Source organism: Peromyscus eremicus, chromosome 1 (assembly GCF_949786415.1).
Source record: "Peromyscus eremicus chromosome 1, PerEre_H2_v1, whole genome shotgun sequence".
Taxonomy (NCBI): Eukaryota; Metazoa; Chordata; class Mammalia; order Rodentia; family Cricetidae; genus Peromyscus; species Peromyscus eremicus.
This window is the reverse complement of record NC_081416.1, coordinates 19,355,322-19,381,916: the sequence shown is the minus strand read 5'-3', so window position 1 is coordinate 19,381,916 and position 26,595 is coordinate 19,355,322. Positions and strand designations below refer to the sequence as shown.

The 26,595-nt window shown below is 37.5% G+C and overlaps 1 protein-coding gene across 1 annotated transcript in view; it reads right to left on the bottom strand.

Moving 5' to 3' along the window:
• Positions 1-26,595, bottom strand: part of Hpse2 (heparanase 2 (inactive)) — a 681,933-nt gene that overhangs the window by 224,582 nt on the left and 430,756 nt on the right. Inside the window, exons 4-5 of the mRNA XM_059257820.1 lie at positions 21,616-21,789; positions 6,119-6,290 (exon numbers count right to left, since the gene is read on the bottom strand). Of these exons, the coding sequence (XP_059113803.1) occupies positions 6,119-6,290; positions 21,616-21,789 (346 nt within the window). The remainder of the gene's footprint in view (positions 1-6,118; positions 6,291-21,615; positions 21,790-26,595) is intronic.

Sequence of the window (26,595 nt, the reverse complement as noted above, 5' to 3'; positions counted from 1 at the left end):
CCTATAGTTGTCCTTTTGCTCTAGCTAAGACTCCAAGCACTATATTAAATAGGTATAGAGAGAGTGGACATCATTGTCTTGTTCCTGGTTTTAGTGAAAATGCTTTGAGTTTCCCTACATTTAGGATGATGTTGCTGAAAGTTGCCTTATTAAATGAGCTATTTCCCTTTTATCCCTATTTTCTCCAGGACTTTTATCATGAAAGGGTGTTGGATTTTGTCAAAGACTTTTTCTGCATTTAATAAGATGATCAAGTGGCTTTTGTCTTTCAGTCTGTTTGTATAATGGGTTTTATTTATTTATTTATTTATTGATTGATTGATTGATTGATTGATTGATTGATTTATATTGAACCACCTCTGCATCTCTGGTCAACTTAGTCATGGTGGATAATCTTTCTGATGTGTACTTGAATTCAGTTTGCAAGTATTTTATTGAGAATTTTTCCATTTACATTCATAAGGGATATTGGTCTATAATTTCCTTTTTGTTGTTGGGGTTTTGTGTGGCTTTGGTATCAGGGTAATACTGGCTTTATAAAAAGATTTAGGAAATGTTTCTTCAGTTTCTGTTTGTGGAGTAAGTTGAGGAGTATTGGTGTTATTTCTTCTTTAAGGTCTGTAGAATTGTACCCTGAATCCATCTGGCCCTGAGCTTGTTTTAAAGGGAAGACGTTGATTACTGATTCTATTTCACTAGGGATTATGAGTCTGTTTGAATTATTTATTTCATTTTGATTTAACTTTTGCAGATCATAATATCAAGAAATTCATCCATTTCTTTTACATTTTCCATATTTTTAAAGTATGTCCTTATGGGTCTCTGAATTTCCTCAGTGTCTGTTGTCTCTTTTCATCTTGAATTTTATTAATTTTGGTCTTCTCTCTGTGTCTTTTGGTTACTTTGGCTAAAGGTTTGGCAATCTTGTTGATTTTCTCAAAGAATCATCTCAATTTTATTGATTCTTATACAGTTTATTTGTTTCCATCTCACTGATTTCAGTCCTGAGATGTATAATATTTCATTTCATCTACTCTTTGTGGCTATTAGTTATCTTGTAAAAAAAGATAAATAATAAAAATAGCCTGGAATTCAGGCAAAATGGTTATTGTATTATTAATCAAATTTGGGATAAGAGAAATAAAGACAGGGCTAGGGATATTGCCCAGTGGCTACAGTACTCTCTGTGCAAGCATGAGGACCTGAATTTGGATCTCCATCAGAGACATGAAATCTGGGACCTGTAGGACATACCTGAAACACCAGTGCTGGGTGTAAAGAGCAGAGATGGGCAGATTCTAGAGTTTAACTGGCCGGTCAATCTATCTAAAATGGCAACCACCATTTCGGCAACCACTGAAAGATCCTCTCTTAAAATAAAATAAAAAAAAAGCCCAAACAAACAAACAAACAAAATTAACCAAGGAGAGTAAAAAAGGAAGAGACAAGATGTTGACTTATGGCTTCCACATGCTCATTCACACTTGAGCCTCATACACATAGGAACACACATGTACACCTCCTACCCCCCCCTCTCTCTCTCTCTCACACACACACACACACACACACACACCAACATAAATAAATAGGAGAAATAAGACAACATAAGGAATTGGAGAATATTCAGCTATTCTTGAAGTTAACAAAATTCAAATATAAACAAGCATGCAACATGACCCTGCATTAATTTAAACAAAGTTAATTAATAATACTGTCAATGCTCATGGTGTGATATTTGGAAATGTTACAGTGATATACCACTGATTTCACCTAGTGAAATCATTCTGAAAAGAAATTTGGCAGCAAATATAAAGCCATAAAAATTAATATACATTTTTGACCCAGAAACCCAACTTTTTGGATACAGCCCAAGTATATGATTCAAAAAAAATTAAAAATCTATATGTATAAAGATATTTATAGTTGTACTACATTATAAGCAAAAACTGGAAACAGACCAAATGTCCAATAGATGGAGGATGCTTAGCTAGACTTGGGTACATTAATGCAGTGGAGTATTTTATTTCCACTAAGAATGACAATTATGAGAAGAAGGCAGAAATAAGGGCCCTATGAAGCGATGAATGGAAGCACAGTGCTCTCAATGATACCTCCACACTGGTCACATCTATGTAGCAGTGGGCCTGTACAACCAAGAGGGCTGGGGACGGCTGTGAGCGGACAATTTACAAGGCTGATATTTCTGTTCTGTTGGTTAAGATTCTGGGATACTTCTTTCTACTTTTATTTCACACATATATATTAAGAAAATTAATCCTCACTTGGCAAATAAAAGAAAAATTTTTATTAATATCTTTCCTTGCCCTAAATGACTTTTTCTGGTTTTTCATTTGTTTGTTCGTTTTTTGTTTTTGTCCTATTTTATGTTTAGATATGGAGGAAGTTATCACTACAAAACCCTAGCCACATGCTTTGTTAGTCAGACTTTCTGTTGCTGTGACCAATACCTGAGAGAAACCAATTAAGGGAGGAGGATTTATTTGGACTTAGGGTTTCAGGCCACAGTCTGCTGACTCCTTTGCTTATGGCCTGAGGTAAAGCAGAACACCATGGTGGCTGCGAAGCAGGGAAACAGGAAGGGCCAGAGAAAGCTCTATCTCCTCAGATCACCCCTCCATTGTCCCATGACCCAATTCCTCTAGCTAGACCTCATCTCCTAATGACTCCAGCACTTCCTAAGACAGTGTCACTACCTGGGAACCAAGCCTTCAACACATGAGCCTTTGAGGGGACATTTCATAGTCAAATAACAGCATATGCTCTTCTCTTTCAGCACTGTGGAGTTTCTCAGCCTATTCCTACATACTAATTGTACGCACTCATGTTTGTATCATGTGTACCAACTCAATATCTTAATTACACTTACTGTAATGGCAGCAGAGTTTCCTCATAAATATGACTGTTGAAACCTCTCAGTGCAGACAAATACCTGTTTCTTATCTTTTATTACCATGGGAGAATTGTCCTCTACAGAATGTCAATCATTCTGGTTTCCATTTCTTCCAACTTTAAAGGGCGTCTTAACTTGGCTCTATCCCCCTTTTCTTCTCTCTGGGTATACCTTAACCTACAAACCTGTTTGTTTGACTGTACTCTGCATTGAGGGAAGGAAGCAGTCATCTTCCTTGATGACACATCTTCCCACAGTTGTCTGTGGTTTTCTTCACAGTAATGTTATTCTAAGTCTTCTTATCCACATTATTGCCTGTAGTCTCGCATTCTCCTCTCAGCAAGTCACTGCAGTTCAGCTTCAGTTCTCATTCTCCTGAACTGTCTCAAGGTCAGGAAAACCTACATGCTGCCAAATCCAGAAGACGCTTTTCTGTCATCCGGTTAGTTGGTCCCCTCTCTCTTTATCTGAGGTCTTCCTTCATGTGCCTTATTCTTCTTACCAGTTTTCTTTCTTCTTCACTCAGTTTCTTCAGGCTGTCACCTAAGCCCTTTCTTTTCTTCTTGTATGCTAACTTACCTCCTCTATTCCCAGGGCTTTAAATCTCACTTTTGTGCTAAAAACTTCTCAAATGAATACATATGTCTAACAGAGAACCTCATCTCTTCATACCTACTAAATGATATGCTTGACATCTATATTTAGTTTGATAGCACAAAAACTGAAGTCACAGTTTTATTCTCAGAATTAGCTAGAAGGATTCCTGTCTTCCCATTTCAGCAAATGGCACCATCCACTTAGCTACTACTATCTACATCACATCACTGTAGATTTTCCCCATGCACTACCATATCTTATAGATTCTACTTCCAGCCACCACCACTCTGCTCCAGGCCCCCATTGCTTCCCCCCTGTATTGCTGAAGCAATCTTCTCATGGATTTTCCTGATTTCTCTTTAATCTATTTTCCATTTCTTATAACAAATAGTTTCCTTCCCCAGCTTAAAATATCCTCTGTCATCCTGAACGCAATTAGAAGGAACAGCAAGCCCTTCATTATGCCTGCAAGCCCTGATAGAACACACCTCTTCCTTCTCTGACATTCCCAGCCAACCTAGCCAGTTTTTATCCTCAGGGTCTCTGTACATGTTTTTCATTCTAGAACTATATAAGCAAATATAATCACTGATACTGTTGACTTCTCATGTTGTGTAGTCAACTAATCATTCTTTATATTACACCTTTTAAAGGAATGTTTCCATGACTTTCATAATTCAATCAAGCCATAGCACTTATAGTTATTAATATAACTATGTACTGCTGTTCATATTGTTCTGGTTTTACACTTCTGATTAATATCTATGTCTCTCCTAACTTAGTAAATACTGCATGAGGGCAAAGAATGTATCTGTTTTGTTTATTATTATCTCAGCTCCTAGCATATTACTTAGAACATAGTTGTTGCTCAAGAAATATATTGAGAATGAATAAATAATTGGCATCATTCCATACTATTAGAATGACACTAGTGGTCATATGGGGACACATTGATCAAGTCATTAAAGAAAAAGAATATTTTAAAATAATAACTGTATAGACTTAAAGGATAGAGTGATTAGATTTTTTATTATGAACCTGTGAAATATGAGTAAATATACTATAACTGACTTTTATACACAAAGTGTAGCAGGAAAAATGAAAGCAACCTCTTCATCTCTGTCCTACTCTATCACACACATGCAAAGAGAAATTTCAAAGTTCAGTGCAAGTATGCAGAAGGAAGCTTATGAGTATGGACTAAGGCCATGCAATTTTTCAACAAAAAGGAAGTAAATTGCTCTTGAGCAAGAAAAGTAGAGAAGGAAAGAAGAGGCAATTAAGAAAGGTAGTTTAAGCCCGGCGGTGGTGGCGCACGCCTTTGATCCCAGCACTCTGGGAGGCAGAGGCAGGTGGATCTCTGTGAGTTCAAGGCCAGCCGGGTCTACAGGGTGAGATCCAGGACAGGCACCAAAACTACACAGAGAAACCCTGTCTAGAAAAAACAAAACAAAACAAAACAAAAAGGTAGTTTAGGTAAAAATTCAGTGACTTATATAGAGGAAAAATGCTTAATATTAAACTTCACCTTGCTGGTGCTGTTATAATATAAATCCCCATGCTTTTCCCTAGACCTTCAGTAAAGTCTGCTATGTTCACAAGCTCAAATCAACACTAAGTAATCAGAAGTGAAAGGAGTCCTACAAACTGTCAAGACACACACAGCCATTCAGGAGACACTATTTTTTCTTTCTTTTCATCTCTGTTTATGCTTGCATGACTTTTATCTAAATGTTTGCTCTACACACTTCATTGGAAACTGTCTTACTCACTTGGAACTGTAGGGATAATTATCATGCTTGCATGACATTTCTCCAACTGCTTTGTCTACACACTTCATTGCAAGCTATCTTACTCACTTGAACTGTAAGGATAACTGTCCCTATTCTAGATTCTGACTACATGCCACATATACCATGTGACTCTACCAACCTCATTGTTTCTATTCTTGCTTCAGTTACATTTTCACCTTGGCACTCGATTCAACATTTATCTATATTAAGTCTCCCCCACTCCACTGTAGTTCCCACTAATCATAATTCTTCCTATTTGTAAATTCACGATCAGACATTTCTTCTAACCCTGTATAACGTTAGACCAAATCTGCATGGACATATCCATTATTCAGTTTGGGGCTAGCCCACTGCCAGAACTGAGTTGGAGAACATTTCACATCATGCTTTGCACCAACATACAAAAGATGTTTGTCAGGTCAGTCAAAATTAAGCAAGTGATAACAATTATACAGGATGACTGCTACTGAAGTATTAGTTTGGTTCTATTTTTATTTGTAAATATTTGTAATGTTTCCAACCTTTTAAAAATATGAGATGATTCAATGAAATCCTATACTAAATGATTTTTTTTTTTTTTGCAAATAATGCATTCTGTCCAAGTCACCCAGAGACTAAGATATGTCTTCCCCCATCCCCGACTCCAGGAGCCCTCAGGATGAGTGCTATTGTTTGTTGAAGAATCCCTGTTTAGGAGTAAACCACTATGAGAAAGCCTCTCTTCTTAAATACGAAAATAACCAGAATAAACACAAATACTTCATTCCATTATATTTAATGAGCACTGTTGTAAGGACAGCTAAATAATCTGACCTACCCATCTAGGAGAGCAATGACGTTCTTCCTGGGCCGTCCAATATTAGGGCCATACAAACTGGCTCTGGAGTAAATCCGGATGGGTTGCAGCAGCCTCTTCAGCTGGATGTAATCCTTTCCCAACTGGCTACCATTTACTGCCCGGCCATGCATGCTCCGATAGTTATTTGGCTCTAGATTAAAAACAGACATATAAATTAGAATGGAGAAGAGCGAGATTCTGCCAGCCCTTTCCTTTCTACAAAACAGTGCTTTTTTCTTACTATCATGAACAAAATAACAAAAGGAGGACATAAGTTATCTTAAGGAACACAGAAACTGTCATATTAGTAGTGCCAACTTGATGTTTCATTCCTTCCAAACTTATCTTCATAAAACACCACCGAATTCACAAAAGAGACCATATCTAATTTTAGTGATACTTTGTAATGAATGGTACAGTTGGTAGAATACTGTCTCCCCAAATTTGTGTATCAGAACTTCAGAACATGACCTTATTTGGAAATAGGGTCATTGAGGATGTAATGTTATTATGTAGTCACAGGATTAGGGTGGGCCCTACATCTAATAAGTGCTGTGCTTGTAACACAAAGGAAAAGGACCTTCAGATACACAGGCACAGGGAAAAATGCTGTGTGATGACAAACACAAAGCCTGGAGAGATGCTACTATGCTAAAGAATTCTAGCAGCTCCAGGAGGTAGAAGAAAGGAATGGAACAGATTCTCCTTCAGAGCTTCCAGAAGAAAGCAAGTGCACTGATGTTTTGATTTCAGACTTGTGGCTTCATAAACAGTAAGAGAAAACTTGCTGCTTTTGTTTTAAGCCATAGTAATTTGTTATTGCAAAGCCTAGGAAATTAACACAAATGGTAAGAAGGGTTGCCCTCATAAACAGGATTACTGAACACAAACTTAGAAAAAACATCCTTGCTGTTGATCAGTAACATAGTAGCTGAGTGAAATCATTTCGAGCAAAACCACTTACCCTGAGTTTAGCACTGGAAGGATATGAAAAGTCCTAAAAACCAGCAGCTCTTAAGAGTTTGAGGTATTCAGTCATTCTGCATCATTTCCTTAAATTATCAGGTATTCTCTAATGGGGCTGGGCTTTTACCCCGATTCAACACATACCACTTTATAATTCTGCGGCTAGTGGATTACTATAAGCGAGAATAGATTAAAGCCTAGCAAAGACTAGACAACAGATCCAATGACACTGAAAGGTTTTATAGCACCAATGACTGTTTCCTAAGACACTTGAGGGGACTGTATCACTTTAAAGTATTATCTTGTAAACAAGACCAAAAATATTTAATTGATCTGTATTTTAAGCATAAATATTTATAAATTCTATTTAAAAAAAACAACAAATATAGCATGACTAGAGCGACCAAGTGTAAAATCTAAGTATATTGAAAAATATAAAGATATATAAAAGGCTTCCTTAATTTGTGCCCAGCTTCTCCCAAAAGAAATAGTTTATTTTGATAAGAGGAAGGCTATTAATTTGATTAGAATTTTAAAATGATATATTCAAGCATGGTTTTTTCCTCATATTTGAAATGGAAAACTTTTCTAGTCCTAAAATAATTATGTAATTTTACTCTGCTTTAAATTCTCATCTGTCCTTTACTCAACTGAAGGCAGAGTATTTCTTACAGATATTTACAGAATATTTGATGAGTTATAAAGAAATGAGTTATTATTCCCTTGATGTATAATTTTCATTTTTGACCCCAAGATTTTATTCTAGCACCTTAGTGAATGTTCTTAAGATACAGTTAAGTATCAGCAAAGCATTCATACATGTTTACTTTTGATTCTCGGAATCCTAAACCTGTGATAATACTTCAGAACATACTGTCTGGCACAAGATTTTCTTTAATAAGTGGTTTATTTTAACTCAGTTTCTATGGACTGTTGTTGAATCTGAAAACACCAAAGGAGTGTTTTCTTGTTTGAAGACCGGGTTGTTCCAGTGGTTAGTACCTGTGCCCATAATTATCCCATTTCATGAATGCGTGTTGGCATGGGGGAAATTCCCTGCTCTTTGAGTGGAGCGAAAGGAACTGGTTAAGCTGTAGCAGCTTTCTTGTTTATTTTTAAAAGTGACGATAAAACTTGAACTGAAAAGGTAAAACTTGAACTAGAAAATTACTCTTGTATGCATAGAATGTTTATAGTAACTGTTTATGTGGGTTGTCAACACTTCTATTATTTATAGTTGAATTATGTTGTTTTGTTTATTAAATATCCATGTTTATTATTTTTATATTTTGGAAATTTTAAAAATAAAATAGTCTTAATAAAAAAAAAAAAAAAAAAAGAGTTTGAGGTAGCCAACTAGAGGTGCCCCAAAGCCATTGTCTCAGATAGTTTGAAGCTGGGATTCTGGTAGGGACAAGGCCTAGATAATCAGACTCACATGAAGTTTTAAGAGAAATTTGAGGAACTAAGACAGCCACAGTGAAAACTGATAATCTCTCTTACAAACCCTTTAATCCTGAAGGCTGTATATATTCAGGGGGAACTGTAGAGAGTGTTAGCATGAATATGACCCTTGGACTCTCACAGGAGAGACACAGGATGGCACTTTACTAACCAAGTATTTACTGTGTTCCCCATTCGTCAGCATATCTACTGGCCTGGCCTTACTGGCTCAAGCTAAGTATGCACATCTCTGATCAATTATTGGCTCATCATTAAGTTGTATCAATGTGAAGGCAACCCCTAGAAAAAGCTGACCTTAAAATATCTTTAAAGGATTAATTAAAAAACAAACAAACACAGCATTTAATATGTGCTGGTGCTTTGTTTGCATGTATGTGTGTTGCATGTATGTCTGTGTACCATGGGAACCAGAGCCTCAGAGGCCAGAAGAGGATGTAAGATCCTCTGGGACCGGAGTTAGAAAAGGTTATGAGCCACTCTATGGATGTCAGGAATTGAACCCAGGTCCTCTGGAAGAGCAGACAGTACTCTTAACCACTGAGTCATCTTTCCAGCTCCTAGAGGATTAAGTTTTTTAAATGGGCATATCAGTAACTACCTGATACAAGAGTGGTGGACTATAGCATTAGACCCGTAACTAAAAAACCAAACCAAAAGTGATAAACTCAACCTCTGGGATGGACAACTAAGGATTTTGCATTCCTCTAACACATTATCTAAAATGCATTACTTTCAAGAACAAAATTATGAGGTATGAAAAGAAAATAGGAAAGTGCTACCATATACATGAAAGGAAAAAGAGCAGTCAATAGAAACTGTCTCTCTGAAGCCTTTAACATTAGGTTATTTTGCAGATAAGAACTTCAAAATTATAAATATGTTCAAAGAACTAAAAGGAATAAAAGAATTAATAGAAAGTATGTTACTGACTTATATAGGGATATAAAGACAATATAAAAATAAAATGGGAACTCTTGAACTGAAACGACACAGCACATACAGGAAAACAAAATGAGATTAACACTGAATTTTTAAATCAGCAACAAAGGAGGCAAAAAATAGTGAGATGATACACTCAAAGTCCAATGAAACATTCCACTGAAGCAACATTTCTGTGTTCATCTGGATTTAAATTAGTGCTGCTCAAAAACAGATGGTGATAAGTTAACTCTTCACAAATTTTATGTGACCTTATGTATATCTGTATAATCATACAGTTACTGATAATAATAAAGGAATTAATTTTAGGGGCTGAAGAGATGACACCATTATTAAGAGCACTGCTGCTCTGCTCTTACAGAGGAGCTGAATTTGGTTCCCAACATCCACAGGGCAGCTATCTTCTATCTTTAATATCAGTTGCAGGGTATCTCGTGCCCTCTTCTGGCCTCCATGCACATACATGAAGGCAAAACACTCATATACATAAAATAAAAATAACAAGTACATCTTATTTTAAACAAACAAGATAACTTTAATTCTTTGGCACACAAAAATTTACCAGTTGTTAAAGATGAGAGCATACTGAAGAGATACATAGACATGCTTATTTTATATAAATAATTAAACCATGGAGATGGAGAGACATTAAGAGCCAGTTAAGGGTACCAGCTGCTCTTTAAGAGGATCAGAGTTTGATTCCCAACACCCACACAGTTGTTAACAACCATCTGCAACTCTAGCCTCAAGGGACCTGATGCCACTTTCTGGCCTCCTTGGGCATTGTGCTCACATACATACTGGTAAAGCACCCACCCACACAAATAAATATACAAAATCTTGTATAAATGTTTGATCCTGAAGAATATAAGTATCTTCAATGTTTTCAGAGTTGATTAATACTTTGTAATGAAAGCCTTTAAGGAGCTAGACTCAAAGGCTTTCTCCTAGAGTTGGAAGGAGATTCTACAACCAGCTAAGGATCTAATCTGAGGGATAAGGAATGAGTCTATGCATCGTGCTCTTTCAGTCCATGTCTCTTTATTGTTCTAAGTAAGCTTCTCTAAATCCACAGCTTCTTTTCAGCTCTCATTCTTAGCTCCTCTCTTACCTGACTATCCACACATTTCTAACAAGAGACTCCTTGCAATCTTGAGAAAAGTTTCAAAACTCTCAAGGTCATAGCACATGCCTAGAATAGACAATAAGGAGCAGAGCCATCACCATGGTAACCCAAGGTTCCAAGGTCTCAGGACCAGAGGGAGGGGGCGTAATGCCCAGTGCAACAAACTCTGAGGCATAGCTTCTTATCAGCAGACTTGAAAAGTGAAGAATTGACAGGCTTTTAGGGTGTTTTGTGTTAGTAACCTTGGTAGACACCTGCAACTCTGACCTTGCGCATAACTGTAAAGTTTTAAACTTATGATCTATTTACAAATGTCTTTCGTCTAGTTTGAACTTTCTCTGAGGTAAAAATGAGCTAAATGTGTGCAGCTTGTGTTAGACTGAGAAGAGATTATTATTTTCTGTGTTAGTCTGAGCTCAGATTGGAAGTATACTGTGTATTATGAATTTCCTCTTAAATACAAAGTTTTCTGCTCTTACAGAAAAACATGTATATAATAATTATGGAAAACAAAGACTTCTAATATTTTTGTGATATCACTCCTCAGTATTAAAATAGCAAATTAATATTATTTCCAGACTGGATTGTGTCACAAAGTTTGGTTTTAAAAACTGGTATTTGAGTTGCTGACTTGAGTTTCATTTTTAAAAATTAAGTTAATTTTGCTTGGGATTAAAACAGAATTTTCAATATTTTTCTGAAGTGGCCATAAGCATACTTCTGTCATTTTGTACTTTTATTTATATTATATGCCACGAAGTGTTCTAAATATTGATGATTACATAGTCAAAGTTATTGCGAGCTGCTGGTAGCAAAAGGCCATGGGAGTATTCAGCAAGTGACAGCTAGTGTTCAAAAGGTCAACCCACCAGAGTCAGGGATTCTGCTGACATCCCATGGGAGGCCTAACCTTCTTGTAAGAGGGACTAGGAGGTGGGTAGGGAGGGAGAGGCTAGAGGGTCCGGAGGAGGGAAAAGGGGGATCTTTGATTGGTATGTAAAATGAATAAAAAATTGTGGTACTGTATTCCCCCAAATATTGTGCACCCTAATAAACTTATCTAGGGTCAGAGACAGAGCAGCCACAATATTAAACATAAAGGATAGGCAGTGGTAGCACACGCCTTTAATCCTAGCATTCCAGAGGCAGAAATCCATGTGTTCAAGGATATAGACAGGCATGGTGACTCATCACACCTTTAATCCCAGAAAGCAAGCCTTTAATCCCAGGGAGTGGTGGTAGAAAGCAGAAAGGTATATAAGGCGTGAGGACCAGAAACTAGAAGAATTTGGCTAGTTAAGCTTTAAGGCTTTGGAGCAGCAGTTCAGCTGAGAGCCATTCAGATACGAGGACACAGAAGCTTCTGGTCTGAGGAAACAAGACCAGCTGAGAAGTTGGCCAGACTCTCTAAGATTCCTGCTACAAAAATTTTTCTTAATAAAAACTGAAAAAAAAAAAAAAGAAATGCGTGCAGCCTTTCTCTGTGCTCTTGACAGTGGATAGCTGTTCCATGTCCCTGCCTTGACTCCCCTGCAATGATGGGTTGTAATTTGGAACTGTATGCCTAAAACACTTCCCCTGGAAGTTTCTGTTGTTGAGCATTTTCCAATGACACTGGGATAATCTTGAATTAATTCTTAGTCATTACACATTTAAAAATTTTCTGTTAGCCAATTTTTTTCAACCCCCACATTCAGTTACACAACCCACAGAGGGTCATAGTGCACAGTTCAAGAAGCTGGGTAGAAGATTTGAGTACCATTACAGGTTAATAAACATTTCACCTAACAATAGCAGAATACACTTTGTTTTCTGGGGCACATAGAACAACTTTTTTTTTTTCAGAGCTGAGGACCGAACCCAGGGCCTTGCGCTTGCTAGGCAAGCGCTCTACCACTGAGCTAAATCCCCAACCCCCAGAACAACCTTCTAAACAGAGCCTATGCCAGGACATAAACAAATCTCAAACTTTAAACATAATTTAAATCATACAATGTGTATTTCCTGACTTACAGAATTGCACTTTAATTAACTAATTGAAATATGAAAATTAACAAATATTAAGAAACTATGAAAATGAATAGTACATAGGCCAATGGAGAGATAACAGGGAAAGAAAAAATATTTAGAACAGAATGAAATGAAAACATGAAAGAATATATAGGATACAGAATAAGCAATGCTTAGGGGAAAATTTGTAGCCTGAGGGTCCTATATTAGAAATAAAAGAGATCTTAAATCTATAACCTAAAATTCTTCCTTAAAAAATGAAAAAAGCTATGGGCTCCATCTCATGAGGTCCACAGCTAATGTAACCAAGAACCTGAGACTCAACAGTTCACAGGCCTAGGCGAAAACCTACTACATTATTCTGCTAAAGGAACAGAGTAGTAAAATGACTCCTAATGACATACTGCTGTATCCATAAATCAGAGCCTCACTTATCCAACATCAGAAAAGCTTCTCATTCTTACAGCAGATGGAATTTAACAGAGACCTACAATGGGACAATGTGGAGAGGCTGAGAATCTTTGGAGCACTTGGTCCTAAATGGGATGTTTTCATCACACATCTCCCCACAAGATTCAGGGATCTATGCAGAAGAGGAGGCAGAAGGACTGTAAGGACCAGAGGTAGCAATGGCTCAAAGGAAACAGGACTTCCAGACCAACAGGACTGATGCACGTATGAACTCAGAGAGCCGGTGGCAGCACACATAGAACCTGCACAGTTTCAAGCCAGACAAGATCTCAGGACTGAGAGGGGGACGTGGATGCGGGGTAGCATCTATAACAAAGAAACCTACTGGCAAAGGAAAGCAATCCGTTTATTCCAAAGGAGTGTTACTGAGTATATCAACCACACTCCAGGGCAAGCTCCATGCTCAGGAATAGTTGGCCAACACAAACAAACTCGATGTTTTGGTTGGGGTTTTGTGAGCCTTTCTCTTTGTTTTGGCTTTTTTGTTTTTTGTCTTTTTGTTTGTTGGTTTGTTTGATGTTCATTTTTTGTGGAGTTTTGGGGGAGAAATGAAGGAAGATGGAACATGAAGTTAAGTGATTAGAGAGGATCTGGGAGGAGTTGAAGGAGAGAAAAACAGACTCACAGTTTTTGTATAAAAATTTTTTTGATAAAAATTTGGAAAAAAGAAACAAAAAAGGGACTGGGGAGGTGCCTAAGTGAGTAAGAGCACTTGCTTGGCAAGCAAGAAGACCTGCGTTTAAAGCCCTTCCACCTATGTAATAAGCATGGCTGCAGATGCCTGTAGCCAGTACTGCAGTATGGCCTGAGAGATTGCTGGCCACCCAGCCTAGCAGAAAAAAAACTGCAAGCTTCTAGTTCAGTGAGCACTCTGTCTCAAGGCAATAAGATGGACAGAAATTGAGGATGACATCTAATATGCTCTTGTCTTTCTCTTTATACACAAAAAAAGAAGTCTCACCAACATGACTACCTAAACCTGAACAAGGACATGCCACAGTGGACAAGGGGGAGACTATGAGGCTCTAACCCTAAACAAAAGGAGTACAAGCATCTAAGGAATGCTGAGTGGAGAAGTAGTCTTCTCCAGGGAACAGCACACCAATTGGTTTTCCAATACCAAATGATCAGCCCTGAAAACATACATAAAGTGACATTCTACAGACTAAGCAGATTGTGTTTAGGAATATTTATGCATATAAATATACACATATGCATGTAACAACAATTAACGAAAAAGGAGGCCATGAATCAGAAAGACAGCAAGACAAGTTATATGGGAGAGTTCGGAGGAAGCAAAGGGAATGGGCAAATGATGTAATTATAATCTCTAAAACGAAAGAAGTAATAAAAATGAGAAAAAATCAACAAATGAAAAAGTTGACTGACATCCTTTTAGATAGACTGACTAAGGAAGAAAACAGAAAAGTCCTGGATTAACAAAATTAATAACAAAAGACCATAAAGGGCCTCAAATAGTTAAAGTGGTAAAGGACTACTAAGAATAACTTTATGGAAATGATTTAGACAGTGAACTGATGAAAAATATTCAAGAAGGACACATATTATTAAACTGACTTTGCTTAGTCTGGTAGCTCATGCATGTAACCCTAGCATTTTGAAGGCTGAGGCAAAAGAATTACAAGTTCAAGGTCAGCATGAGATACATAGCAGGTCTGAAGCTAGCCTAAGTTACAGAGAGACTCTGTTTCACAAAATAAACAAAGCCACCAGACTCAAAGAAAGTTGAAACTCTAAATAAACATATAAAAAAAGAAAAGACACATTGAACTTGTAATTAAAAAAACTTTTTTCTAGGAAGCCTAGACTCAGATAGATTAATTAAGCACTGAAAGAAATACCAATTCTTCACAAGTCTTCCAGAAAACGGACAAAGGGAGCGTGCTTTACAATTTATTTTATGAGGCCAATATTTTTGTTACCAACAGTAGACAGAGACATTAAGAGAAAACTACAGATGAATATTCTTCATAAACATATATACAAAAAATCTCTACAAAATATATACAAACCAATTTCAACAGCATATACAAAAAAATCAAACATTATGATCAAGTGGTACTAATGCAAGGAATGCAAGATTGATTTACTATCAACCCAAAGAATATAAACTATTGTTTTGATGGATTAAACAACAGAGTACAACATCAATATGTGCAAACACAAAAAGGCATTTGGCAAATGATAAATCCTCCCAACAAACTCTGACTAGAAGGAAAACTTCCTTATCCTAATAAAGATTATATAAGAAAAAACTATGGCTACCATACCTAATGGTGAAATACTGATTCACTTTCCTACGGTGGCTAATGATGTTAAATATGCTTTCATGTGGTTATTGGCCATCTGTGCATCTTCTTTTGAGATGTGGCCACGTTAATTCTGTTTAACAATATTCTGTCAACTGCTTGTGTTTAATACGAAGTGAAACCAACACAGAAAATTACACTTATCTTCCTAAAGTGTTCATTTCCATCATGGTTCAAAATCTATTTTTCTTAGTGTATCTCATTTTTGTATTTTAGAACAATTTTAATGTTGCAGAGTCGAGCATTCAGTATAGAGAGACCAGCATGGTTTGCGCTCCCCTACTATAGATGTTTATACACCACACATGGGCATGTACACACACAAACACATACTCATTTCCCATATTATAGATGTCTTGATTTGGTTTGGTATATTGGTACAGTTGATAAACCAATATTGATACATTCTTTTGGCACTAAAGTCTATAATCTGTATTATGGCATATTCTTTGTATTATATAGTACTGTGGACTTTGGAAGGTTCATAAGATTATTCATCTATAGTCACAGTAACATATTGAGTTAATTTATTATCTTAAACTTCCCGCCTGCTCCACATATTCATTCCCCTCTCTATTTCTTCTCAGAACTCCTGGAAATGTTTTCTCCATTTACTCTCTCTGTGTGGTTTTGCTTTTTCTAAGATGCCATGTAATCATAATCATGGCTTTAAATCTTTTTAATAAGATTCAGAATTTGGCCTTATGTCTTGTAAACTGTCACCTGCTGGTACATATTCAATATCATAAGCAAAAAAAGCTGTATTATGTTTTCAGTTGCTTGTGAACCTCAATTAGAGAAGTCATTAATATGTCATTAAAGTCATGTATCTGTAAATAGAGTCAGTAACAGTTCTACAAGCTACTTAAGTGTTTTAAAATATTTAAAAATATCTATTAATTTATCAATAATTTTGTGGATTAATATATATTTTAACCCATATTTTAGGTTGGTTTAACAGCTTTTATGATTTGTAATTTAATATCTTCAAATTAAAGAGGCCCTTCTGTTATAGAAGTAATGAGTAATGGCTTTAAGTTTATCCTATCTTTGGTTTTAGGTAATAAACTCTTGAAGACTACACATTCTTTATTCTGTATATTCACTACGAAAATACATGAATCCTTTACCAAACTCTCAAAAGTTCCAACATTGCTCAAAAGTTGAAATCCAAAGTTGTTTTATAGTTTATTACTGAGAGTCAAAATAAACACTTAACTGTGAGCCTCTATAAAATGAGAAGATGAAATGAAACATTTCCAGTATACAGTGGCACAGAGTAAACACTGCTAATTCCAAAGAGAAGAATGAGGGTATAGGGAGGGGGTGGAACCAAAGCAAAACTGCAATCCAGTAGGGCAACCTTTATATTCTGTGGATGCATGTCCAGAACCTGAGGCACATGGTGGTGTCATGTGAGCTTCAAAGGGCTTAGGCACCTGCAAACCTGCTGTCTTGTGAATTTCAGCCCACCCGACTCTCTCCTAAGCTGCTTCTCTTGCCTTTGGCTTTCCCTGGCAAATGTTCCACATTCCTGGAATCTCCACCTCCCTGTGGTCTCCAACCACCTTCAGCTTCACTCTCACAGCTTCATGCATTGCTCCTCTGGGGACCTCTGGAAAGGATCTATTCCTGCTATCCATTAGCCTGCCTTCCAGACTTGTATCTGAAATCTGGGTAGAAGCCTCCACGACCCTATAACTTACGTTTTGCTTGCCTAAAAAACAAGCAACAGATGGACAACACTGAGGTGTGCTACTAGCTCAAGTAGATACTTGGCCTTCCTGGACTGTGGCTTCAGACGTAGGGCACATGGGTTTAAAAATTGTGGTTCAATTTGTGTTTGGGTGTTGCAAAGCTATCACATACACAGATATACAGAGTAAAAATGTATAAATATTATTTATGCATTACAATTATTCCTGACTGAAAGCCAAGTAAATGTTTAGCAAAAAAAAAAAAAAAAATGAATAAAGCTGGGTAGCGAGTATGACAACAATAATCATCTTTAAAAGGCTAAGCTTCCTAAAGTCAAAGTTTTTATTTTGTCAAATAACTGAATAGACTCTAAGGAACTGAATGCTGTAGCTAAATTCAGAAGAGCACAAGTGACTGTATACGGGCCGGGTGTGGGTACAGATATATGACACTGATTTAATAATTAACTGGAGTAGACTTTACTAGTCTATGGAAATATGCATTTCTATAATGCATTTGCAACTCAAAATGTAGGATCATGGTCATTTAATTAAAAGTGGTACATTATTTTGTGGCAAATTTTATTGTTAAATACAGTTTTCTAAAGGTGAATACTACTTCCCTAGGGCAGAGTTGAATTGAAATTCTTTTATATTTCCCCAGTGTGCATCCCAGCTTTGGAATTCTCTATTATTCTTTACTCTCAGTTCACCATTATAATCAGCACCCAGTATTAAACTGCTGCAAGCTGCAGGAAAATGTAATGAAATCCAGCTACTATCAAAAAAACTACTACTTGGAAAGGTCAAGGGCTTTTCTGAAGGTCAAGCCATGGCTTAAGTCTTGATGATATTTTAGCTTTTGTATGTATATTAGCTGGTTTCTACAATGACTTTCTTGTATACTATGTGTGCTTTGAAGAACTCCTAACAGTGTATTTATCTAAAATACCTATCAAGCATCCAAGGCCAAATGATCTCCTCAACTAAGGTAATTCCCTTATAGAAACAATGCCTGTCTCCTAGGTCAGGTGGATAGCTTTATTTCTTGTGCAATTTAAGCTGAGAACTTCCTTTCTTATACAGCCTTACTAACACAGACTCCTAATATTTTTACCTGACCACTTCTAGGAATGTAGATTGAGCACATAAACTCCCTTTTTCTGATATATTAACCGATTTTAGCTCTCAGTTGACCTCCTCCCTTACCACTCTCATTTTGGGTTATAAAAGAAAGCCTGACAATCACTGACTGAGGATAACTCTTGTCTGCCTTTATGATACTGTAAGAATTCAAGCCTGGTGACCTTGCTTTAGCTAGAGCATTGCTATTGCATGGGTATATAACTGTAAACCTCAGATTTCAGAGGACAAGAAGGAGAAGAGAAAAGAGAATGGAGGAACTAGATGGGTAAGAACTGGAGAGGAGTGAACTGAGATGGGGAAGAACTAGAATGAAGGGCTAGAAGAGAGTACTAGAAGAATGAGAGGAAAGATGAGGAAGAGCCAGATGGGTAAGAATGAGATGACAAAGAGGCGGGGCAGAACTACGATGAGAGATTTAAGATAGAACATAGAGAGGACAGCAGATAAATGTAGAGATAAATCAGGCAAGAAAGGAGCTAGGCACGAGAACAGAATTGTAGCTGTGTAGACAGAATTTTATCCTAGAGGAATAAAGTAGACAGACAAAGAGCTCGGTGTAGTTAGATTATTTTCCCAAAAATAATTCTCGCCATTTGTAGCTTCTCTTCTGAGCCCCTGGGAAGGATATTATTAAGGCTGGTCCTTAATAATATTCGAGATTAATCAATTACAAAGTTTACAGTTTATGGAGATTGAACATTGCACACACTTCATAGCCACAAAATAAAAATCTGTGCCAAGAAAGTCTTGCTTCTTAGACCTTTGAATCCTACACATTCTTAATTGTTGCCTCTTGCTATCAGGTATGCCTTGATTTGTGCATGTACTCCTCATTATTCTTTGGTTTTGAAGGAGAAACTGAAAAGTAGATTTAGATAACTGAAACCAGCCACTCTAGAAGTTATATTATCGTACTATCCATCCAGCTGCATTTATATTTTGCTGAACGTTTACCTGGCTTTCAGCTGGGCTGAGCAAATGCCTCCTTTGGATTTCAGACACTGGGTTTGCTCTTGAGATGAGGGAATGGGCAGATAGAAGGATGTGGGGATAAGGATTGGCCAGAGTCCTTGTCATTCATTCTGTCCAAAAAGATATGGTTATAGAAAAGAAAATGGACAGAAAACTGGAGAAAAAAGTCTAGGCAAGAATGGTGAACATGCAGAGAATTTTGAGCAGGGAAAGGACACATATACAACACAAAAATTGTGAACAGAGTATATTGGTATCTTGTAAGATAAGATTCTGATACAAGTACCCAGTAACTACAAAAAACAAAAACAAAAAACAAAAAACAAAAACAAAAACAAACTAATCTTCTGGAAACCCTAAAGGATAAACTGAGATGGGCAGGTTAGGAGGATGGGAATGAAACTGTCAACAGTAAAACTATTTTAAAGGAACATATGAAATTTCAAAGAATAACAAAAGAGATCATAATTGATGTGCAGTAACACAATTTGTTCTCTACCAATTTTACTTGCAGCCTGAAAATTATCACACCTTGCTTGGAAGGGTGTGTTTGTAAGTGAGAATGTACTTGAGATGTCTGATAATTGAAAAGAGAAGAAGTAAAGAAAAGAAAAGGCCATGCTAAAATGTCCACGGTAGAGAGTCAAAGCTAACCCACCAAACACTCACAACAAGCCAACTTGTGCTTTCTTTCTGCTTGGTTGACATTTTAAAAACATGAATTTGGTAGTATGCTTCTCTAGTCCCATCTCCATCCCTGTTTTCACATCCACGATAGTGCCTTTTTACCTCCCTTCAAATGATCCTTTACTGTTGTTATGCCCTGAAGAAGCATTTAAAAGAACGATGGTGAGAATCGTGTTTTGTGGCCAAGTAATAACAATCTTTGAATGTGCTTCACTCCTTCTCTGAACTATGTAGGAGCGTTTGAAGGACAGAAGAGATGGGAGGGGCAATTCGTAATAGATAACTGTATAGAAAGAGGCATACTCTTCTCTCCTCACTAGATCTTACTAGCAAGCTGCTCCACTTACATCAGATGAAGATTTATTTTATGTGAACAAACTCTCACACTCCAAGATCTCAAAACCTATGAAAAAGTATTCCCATCAATCACCCATGGGTTTTGATTTTTTTTCAAGTTTTGATTTTTTTCTAGCTTATCTGTAACTAGTTTTTTTTTAATTTTAGTTATGCAGCACAATATATTTTAAAAAAACAAACAAATAAAACCAGACCAAAGGAAAACCATTTATCTTCTGATTTAGTAAAGTCTTTATTACTTTATGCCACAATTCTTTTTAAATTTCCTCTATTCCAGGAATGGAAGAGAGAACAGAAGAAGAGAGAAGAAGGTGAATGCTGGGTTCCATTGATGGATGCCATTAAAATATATGAAATTTCTTATTTTTCTTCTCCTTTGCCTTCTTGTTAAGAAAACTTTAAATTCCAGTATGCAATAAATATGAGCAAGTGCACCTGTGCAATGCATGTAGTGCTCCAAGAATTTGTCTGGCAAAGAACCAATGAGCTATTTTATAAGGATCATCTTTCAGGACCAATGTTCTCCATACTATGCACTGCACTATAAAGCTCAGGTTTTATCTGGTTTAACATCAACTGTTAGTCATTGATCAACATACTATTTTTTCTTTCTTTCTTTTTCTTTCCTGTGTGTGTGTGTGTGTGTGTGTGTGTGATTTCCATAATATTTAGAAGGAGGTATCCAGAGAGACCTATGTGGCATGAATTAATTAAATCTACTGTCCTTAACTATTTTGTTCTTATATCATATTGACAATTACGCTGGCTATTTTTTTTTTTTTTTTGACACAAGTTAGAGTCACTTGAAAGGAGAGAACTGAGAAAATACTTCCAAAAGATCATGCTGTAGATAGGCCTGTAGGGCATTTTATTAATTAGTCATTGATGGGGGAGGGCCAAGCCCATTGTGGGTGGGGCCACCCCTGGGCTGGTAATCCCAGGTTCCATAAGAAAGCAAGCTGAGTGAGCCATGAGGAGCAAGCTAGTAACCAGCATCCCTCATGGCCTCTCTATCAACTCCTGACTCCAGGTTCCTACCTGGTTTGAGTTCCTGCCTTGGCTTCCCTCTGTGGACTGTGACTTTGGATATGTAAGCCAAATAAACCCCTTCTTCTTCCTCAAGTTGCTTTTGGTCATGGTGTTTCATCACAGTAAGAGAAACTCTAAGACAACAGTCAACTCAGTGGCCAAGGATCTCAATCATTTTCTGGGCCAAGCCCCTAAAGAGAGCCTCTGACTAAGATTATATTTCAAGCCAACTTATTTTCCCCTTTATTTTATCAATTCATAGGAAATGACATCCTTACTTACCATTACCCAGTTCCCAAGAAATGTTGTACTTTTTGCTGGCACTGTACTTCAACAGGCTCAGGGCACTAGAACTGTTCCAGGAGTTATTGGGATTACGACGCAGTGCATTTAGAGCAAATATCAGGTGGAGTCCAGAGCAATCAGCAAAGTTATAAAGTTTGTCTAGAGACCTGGCTGGGAAGAAGCAGAGAAAGGCTTATAACTTTCAAATCTCAACAAAAGGAAAATATTAGCTTCTACAGAAAGCCTTCCCTCTAGTAAGGAACTGCACAGACAAGTTTCTAAAAGAGACTATTACCTTCTGACCCAGGATGCACTTTGAGGTAATTTTGGGGAAATAGCACTCAGAATTTCAGACAGAGCTTGCAAATTGGCAAGCAAGCCTAGCTCACAGTGCATTTGCTTGTTAACAAAAGGTGCAATTGCTGATGTTTAACAGAGGAGGATTTCCCAAACTAGCTGGTTTTCTAGATTTGGGGGGGCGATCAAAAGTTTTAGTACCCTTAAGTCTATATTCATGCTTGCCTGACAGTAATCATGTTAAAGTACAAAGCCACAAAAGATTAGCTGGTCAGTCTTAGAAAATAACTCAGCTGACCAAGAGTTCTGAAGTATTTCACTCTGGTCCACATTTCTAGTGTTTTTGAAATGGAAATTCTATAACAACTTTGCATATATGTTCATTATCAGCTTGAACCCAGAACTCGATACCAAATGTCTCATATCCACCCCATTCCTTCATTTTCACTGCAGCAGCTCATGTCTGGTTCTCATTTCCATTTTCATGGATTGGTGCAATGCCCATTTATTTCCTGATTCTTTCCACCCTGCCAACCATCTTCCCTTTATTAATGTAATCCATTTCTCTCACTCCTGAAAGTCTTAATCAGTTTTCAATACCAGGAAGTAAACTGCAAGATTGTATCTTCTAGATAAGACAGGGAAGCTAACCATTAAATCTCAACAACATGGATGCTTAAACAAGAACTGAATGATGACAATAGCCGTTGACATGCCAATGTGGATGGGTGAACGTTCATGGGGCCCTATGCCTCCTCGAAGAACTCCAGGCTCTGAGACAGGACTGCTGAGAGAAAGAGAATTTGCCTTCCTCAGGAATGAGGTCCTAAATGGCTATCTGATCTCATGTTGAGCTCTAAAAAACACACTCATAACAATACTAAATGGACCCCGTGGGTTTCATTTACATACTTACTACATATATATGTAACAAGTAGAATTTTGAAAAAGAAACCTTGAGTTTGAAAGAGAATATGGAAGTGACACTGGGGTGGGGTGGGGTGGCGGTGGTTTAGAGGGAACAGATGGAGGGGAGAAATGATGTGATTATATTTTAATCAAATTTAAAGAAGAAGCAGAAGTAGAAGAAAAAAGATTCATCCAAAAATTTTATTTTAATTTTAAGGAACAGGGGAAAAAATCTGTCCTTGCACTCAGCACAGCCACACCTCAATAGTGCTCATTCCCTGGAAATTGTGATAAGACTTCTAGGTCTTCTTAGGTAGATATAAGAAAGGCTGACAAGGAATTTTTGTTTGTTTGTTTGTTTGTTTGTTTTTTCGAGACAGGGTTTCTCTGTGTAGCTTTGCACCTTTCCTGGAACTCACTTGGTAGCCCAGGCTGGCCTCGAACTCACAGAGATCCGCCTAGCTCTGCGTCCCAAGTGCTGGGATTAAAGGCATGCGCCACCACTGCCTGGCAGACAAGGAAATTTTTAAAAAGGAAAAACTCAAATTTTTTTTCAGTATCTGTTGTAAGGAAGGTGAAACTATATAAAATAAAATAGGCTAAGAAACTAGCCAAATTAAACATATTTTAAAGGAAAACCATCATCATTTAAAAGACCATTGGCAATAATTATCAGATTTTACCTACAACTGAATAATTACACTATCATGCTTTGCTTTAGATAAAACAATTTTATCTAGAGGTTCCCTAACACTTGAAAATTATTATAGGTTTCCTCAAATAGTCTGAATATTAAAAGATCAGAAGAGGTCCATCGTGAAATCCTTTAATATATGTGCCACAAAACTTTATGCTGACAGAAAAATATTTGTTCATCCAAACTTCTTACACTTAGGATGACCACTTACAGCTTGTCATCTGTACAATGACAGATGCTTATATTTGTAAGTTTTAGTTTTATTCATAAAAAAGTTTCCATAAAATAAAATCCTAATAGAATGTATCAAAATTTAGTATAAATGGCTGATAGTCATTTTAGATAAATTGATCACTTTCACCTAGGCTTTTCTGGAACTTATGTCTACCTAATGATGTTTCATGTATATTTGGTAAATACACATCAAACACAAAAGCATCTCAATCTGTCACTTCATGAGTTGATGGTCCAGAGCAAGGAAAAAACAATTTACAAAACAATCTATAGATGCATTCAAAATAGAGAACTGTAAACTAATAATTTAGAGTTTGTAAATGAGGTAAAAGTTGAGAAGTAGAATGTTAAAAGCTTAAGAAAACATTATTGAGGATAATTTTAATTCTGGCCTCTTCCATATAATCCTTCATGTCTAGCACTGTATCTCATTGTATCCTTCAAATAAACTAATCACCTAACACATATTAGTTTATGCCTTTAAGTCATCTTGAAGAGTTCTTGTAACTCACATATTTCATAAAAATGTGTGTAATGAAATGAAAGTATAAAAATGAAAGAGGCCAAAGAGAGACAATAATTATTGCTAATTTAAGAAATGCACTCTACAATGAAAGAGATATCTTTATAGAGGGAGACATCATGGGGATAGAAAGGAACTGGGTGCTAGGGAAGTTTCCAGGAATCCACAAGGATGACCCCAGCTTAGACTACTAACAATAGTGGAGAGGGTGCCTGAACTGGTCTACCCAAGTAATCAGATTGGTGAATACCCTAACTGTCATCATAGAGCCTTCATCTAGTAACTAATGGAAGCAGATGCAGAGATCCACAGCCAAGCACCAAGCTGAGTTCCAGGAGTCCAGTCAAAGAGAGAGAAGAGAGATTCTATGAGCAAAGGGCATCAAGATCATGATGGGGAAATGTACAGAGACAACCAAACCAAACTAGTGGGAACTCATGAACTGTGGACCAACAGCTGTGGAGCCTCCACGGGACTAGACTAGGCCCTCTGCATAGGCGAGACTGTTATATAGCTTGATCTGTTTAAGGGGCCCTGTAGTGGGTAGCCATTCCAGCTTTGATCTGGAAGTTCCAACCCCCATTGAGACTTCGGCAACGGTCACGCCTACAAGGCGGGGCCAAGGGAGGCGCCTGGAGACCTGAGATCTGGATGGGTGGTGCTCTCACTCGGTTCCGGGACCTTGGACGGTGAAGATGGGCCAAGCAGAGCTCCAGAGAACACCGCTGGACTGCGATACACCTTCCTCAGACCCCGCGACCTACCTATCCCTTAACTTGTAAGTTAGGCCATTAAATAAATCTCCTTTTAACTACGTGGAGTGGCCTTAATAATTTCACCAATAGGGCCCCTGGCAGAGGGATCAGGATCCATTCCCAGTGCATGAGCTGACTTTTTGGAGCCCATTGCCTATGGTGGGACACATTGTACAGCCTTGGTGCAGGGGGAGGGGCTTGGACCTGCCTCAACTGAGTATGTCCCCCATGGGAGGCCTTGCCTTGGAGGAGATAGGAATGCGGGGTGAATTGGAGGGAGAAGACTGGAGGGTGGGAGGGGGACCTGTGGTTGGTATGTAAAACGAATAGAAAATTTCTTTTAAAAATTAAAAAAAAATGTGCTCTAAAGTGCATTAAAGAAATACATGTATTTGAGTGCAGAGAATTTAGTAGGCACTTAACAAATACAGCCCTCCTTGGAATATCCCCCATCCCTACTCTGAGATCCATCCAAACAAGTAGATACTTAAAATTGACTTTCCACTCTCCACCACAGTGTACAAGTGCCCTGATGTGCCCTGCAGTTCACGCTAAGGAGCATCATTTTACAGGTCAGCAAAAAGGCAGTGGAGTTACAGAAAGAGCTACATCAATAGCCTTGGGAAGAATCTTCCAAGCAATGCTGAGACTTCTGAAGAACTAGAGATGGAAGGATGGCTGAATTTTTTGAAAACATATCCATATACAATACATACAAGGTTCAAATGAAGAAAGAGTGGGGGAACTGGGAGGAGGGAGAAGGAGAGCAAAACAACAAAACAAAACAAACCCCAAGTAAATAAAAAAGAGAAGTCCAGTCTTTAAAAGCCACAAAGAAGAGGGTTGCAGAGCAATGTTATACAGTGCTACTAAGGAAAAGGTAGAGGTGGGGACAGCCACTGAGTTCATTAGACAGGGAGACTGGAGGATAGACTGAGGTCAAGGGGGACACTCAAAAAATATGTGGATGAAGAGCAAAGGATAAACAACGTATTTGTTCAAGTTCTGGAAAAATAAAAGAACTCAGAAAAATGAAACAGAAGAACCAGAAGTTGATTTTCTTAAATTCAATATGTAAACCCCCTTTTTGTCAAAACATCATTCCATTTCTTCAGTGAGGCTAGCCTTAGCTTTATACTGGGGATGGATAGATAAATATCAAAGGATGCAAACTGAGATGCAAATGATTGATGATTCTCTGAGGTTTCTTAGGATTCCATACTTAAGAAACAAACCAGACAAGGAACAATTCAATAAACAACCAAAACAAAATAGGGCATGCAACTCATTTAAAAAGGTTTGTTGAGCACCTACTACGTTATGTTCTAGGAAACCACCCTCCTCTCATTTTCTCTCTCTAGCTATGAGCAAAACAGGTTGAAGACCTTGCTTCCTTGGACTCGTGTTTAGTGTGGCTGGTGGGAGAAGTAACAGAGTGGGAGGAACTAGAAACAGCAGAAGCTGGCATGCCACTTTTAACAGGCATCACTGAGAAGGCAACATTGAAGTAGAGATGTGATAAAGGTAAGGGCATAAGTCAAGTGGGTAAATAGAGAAGGACT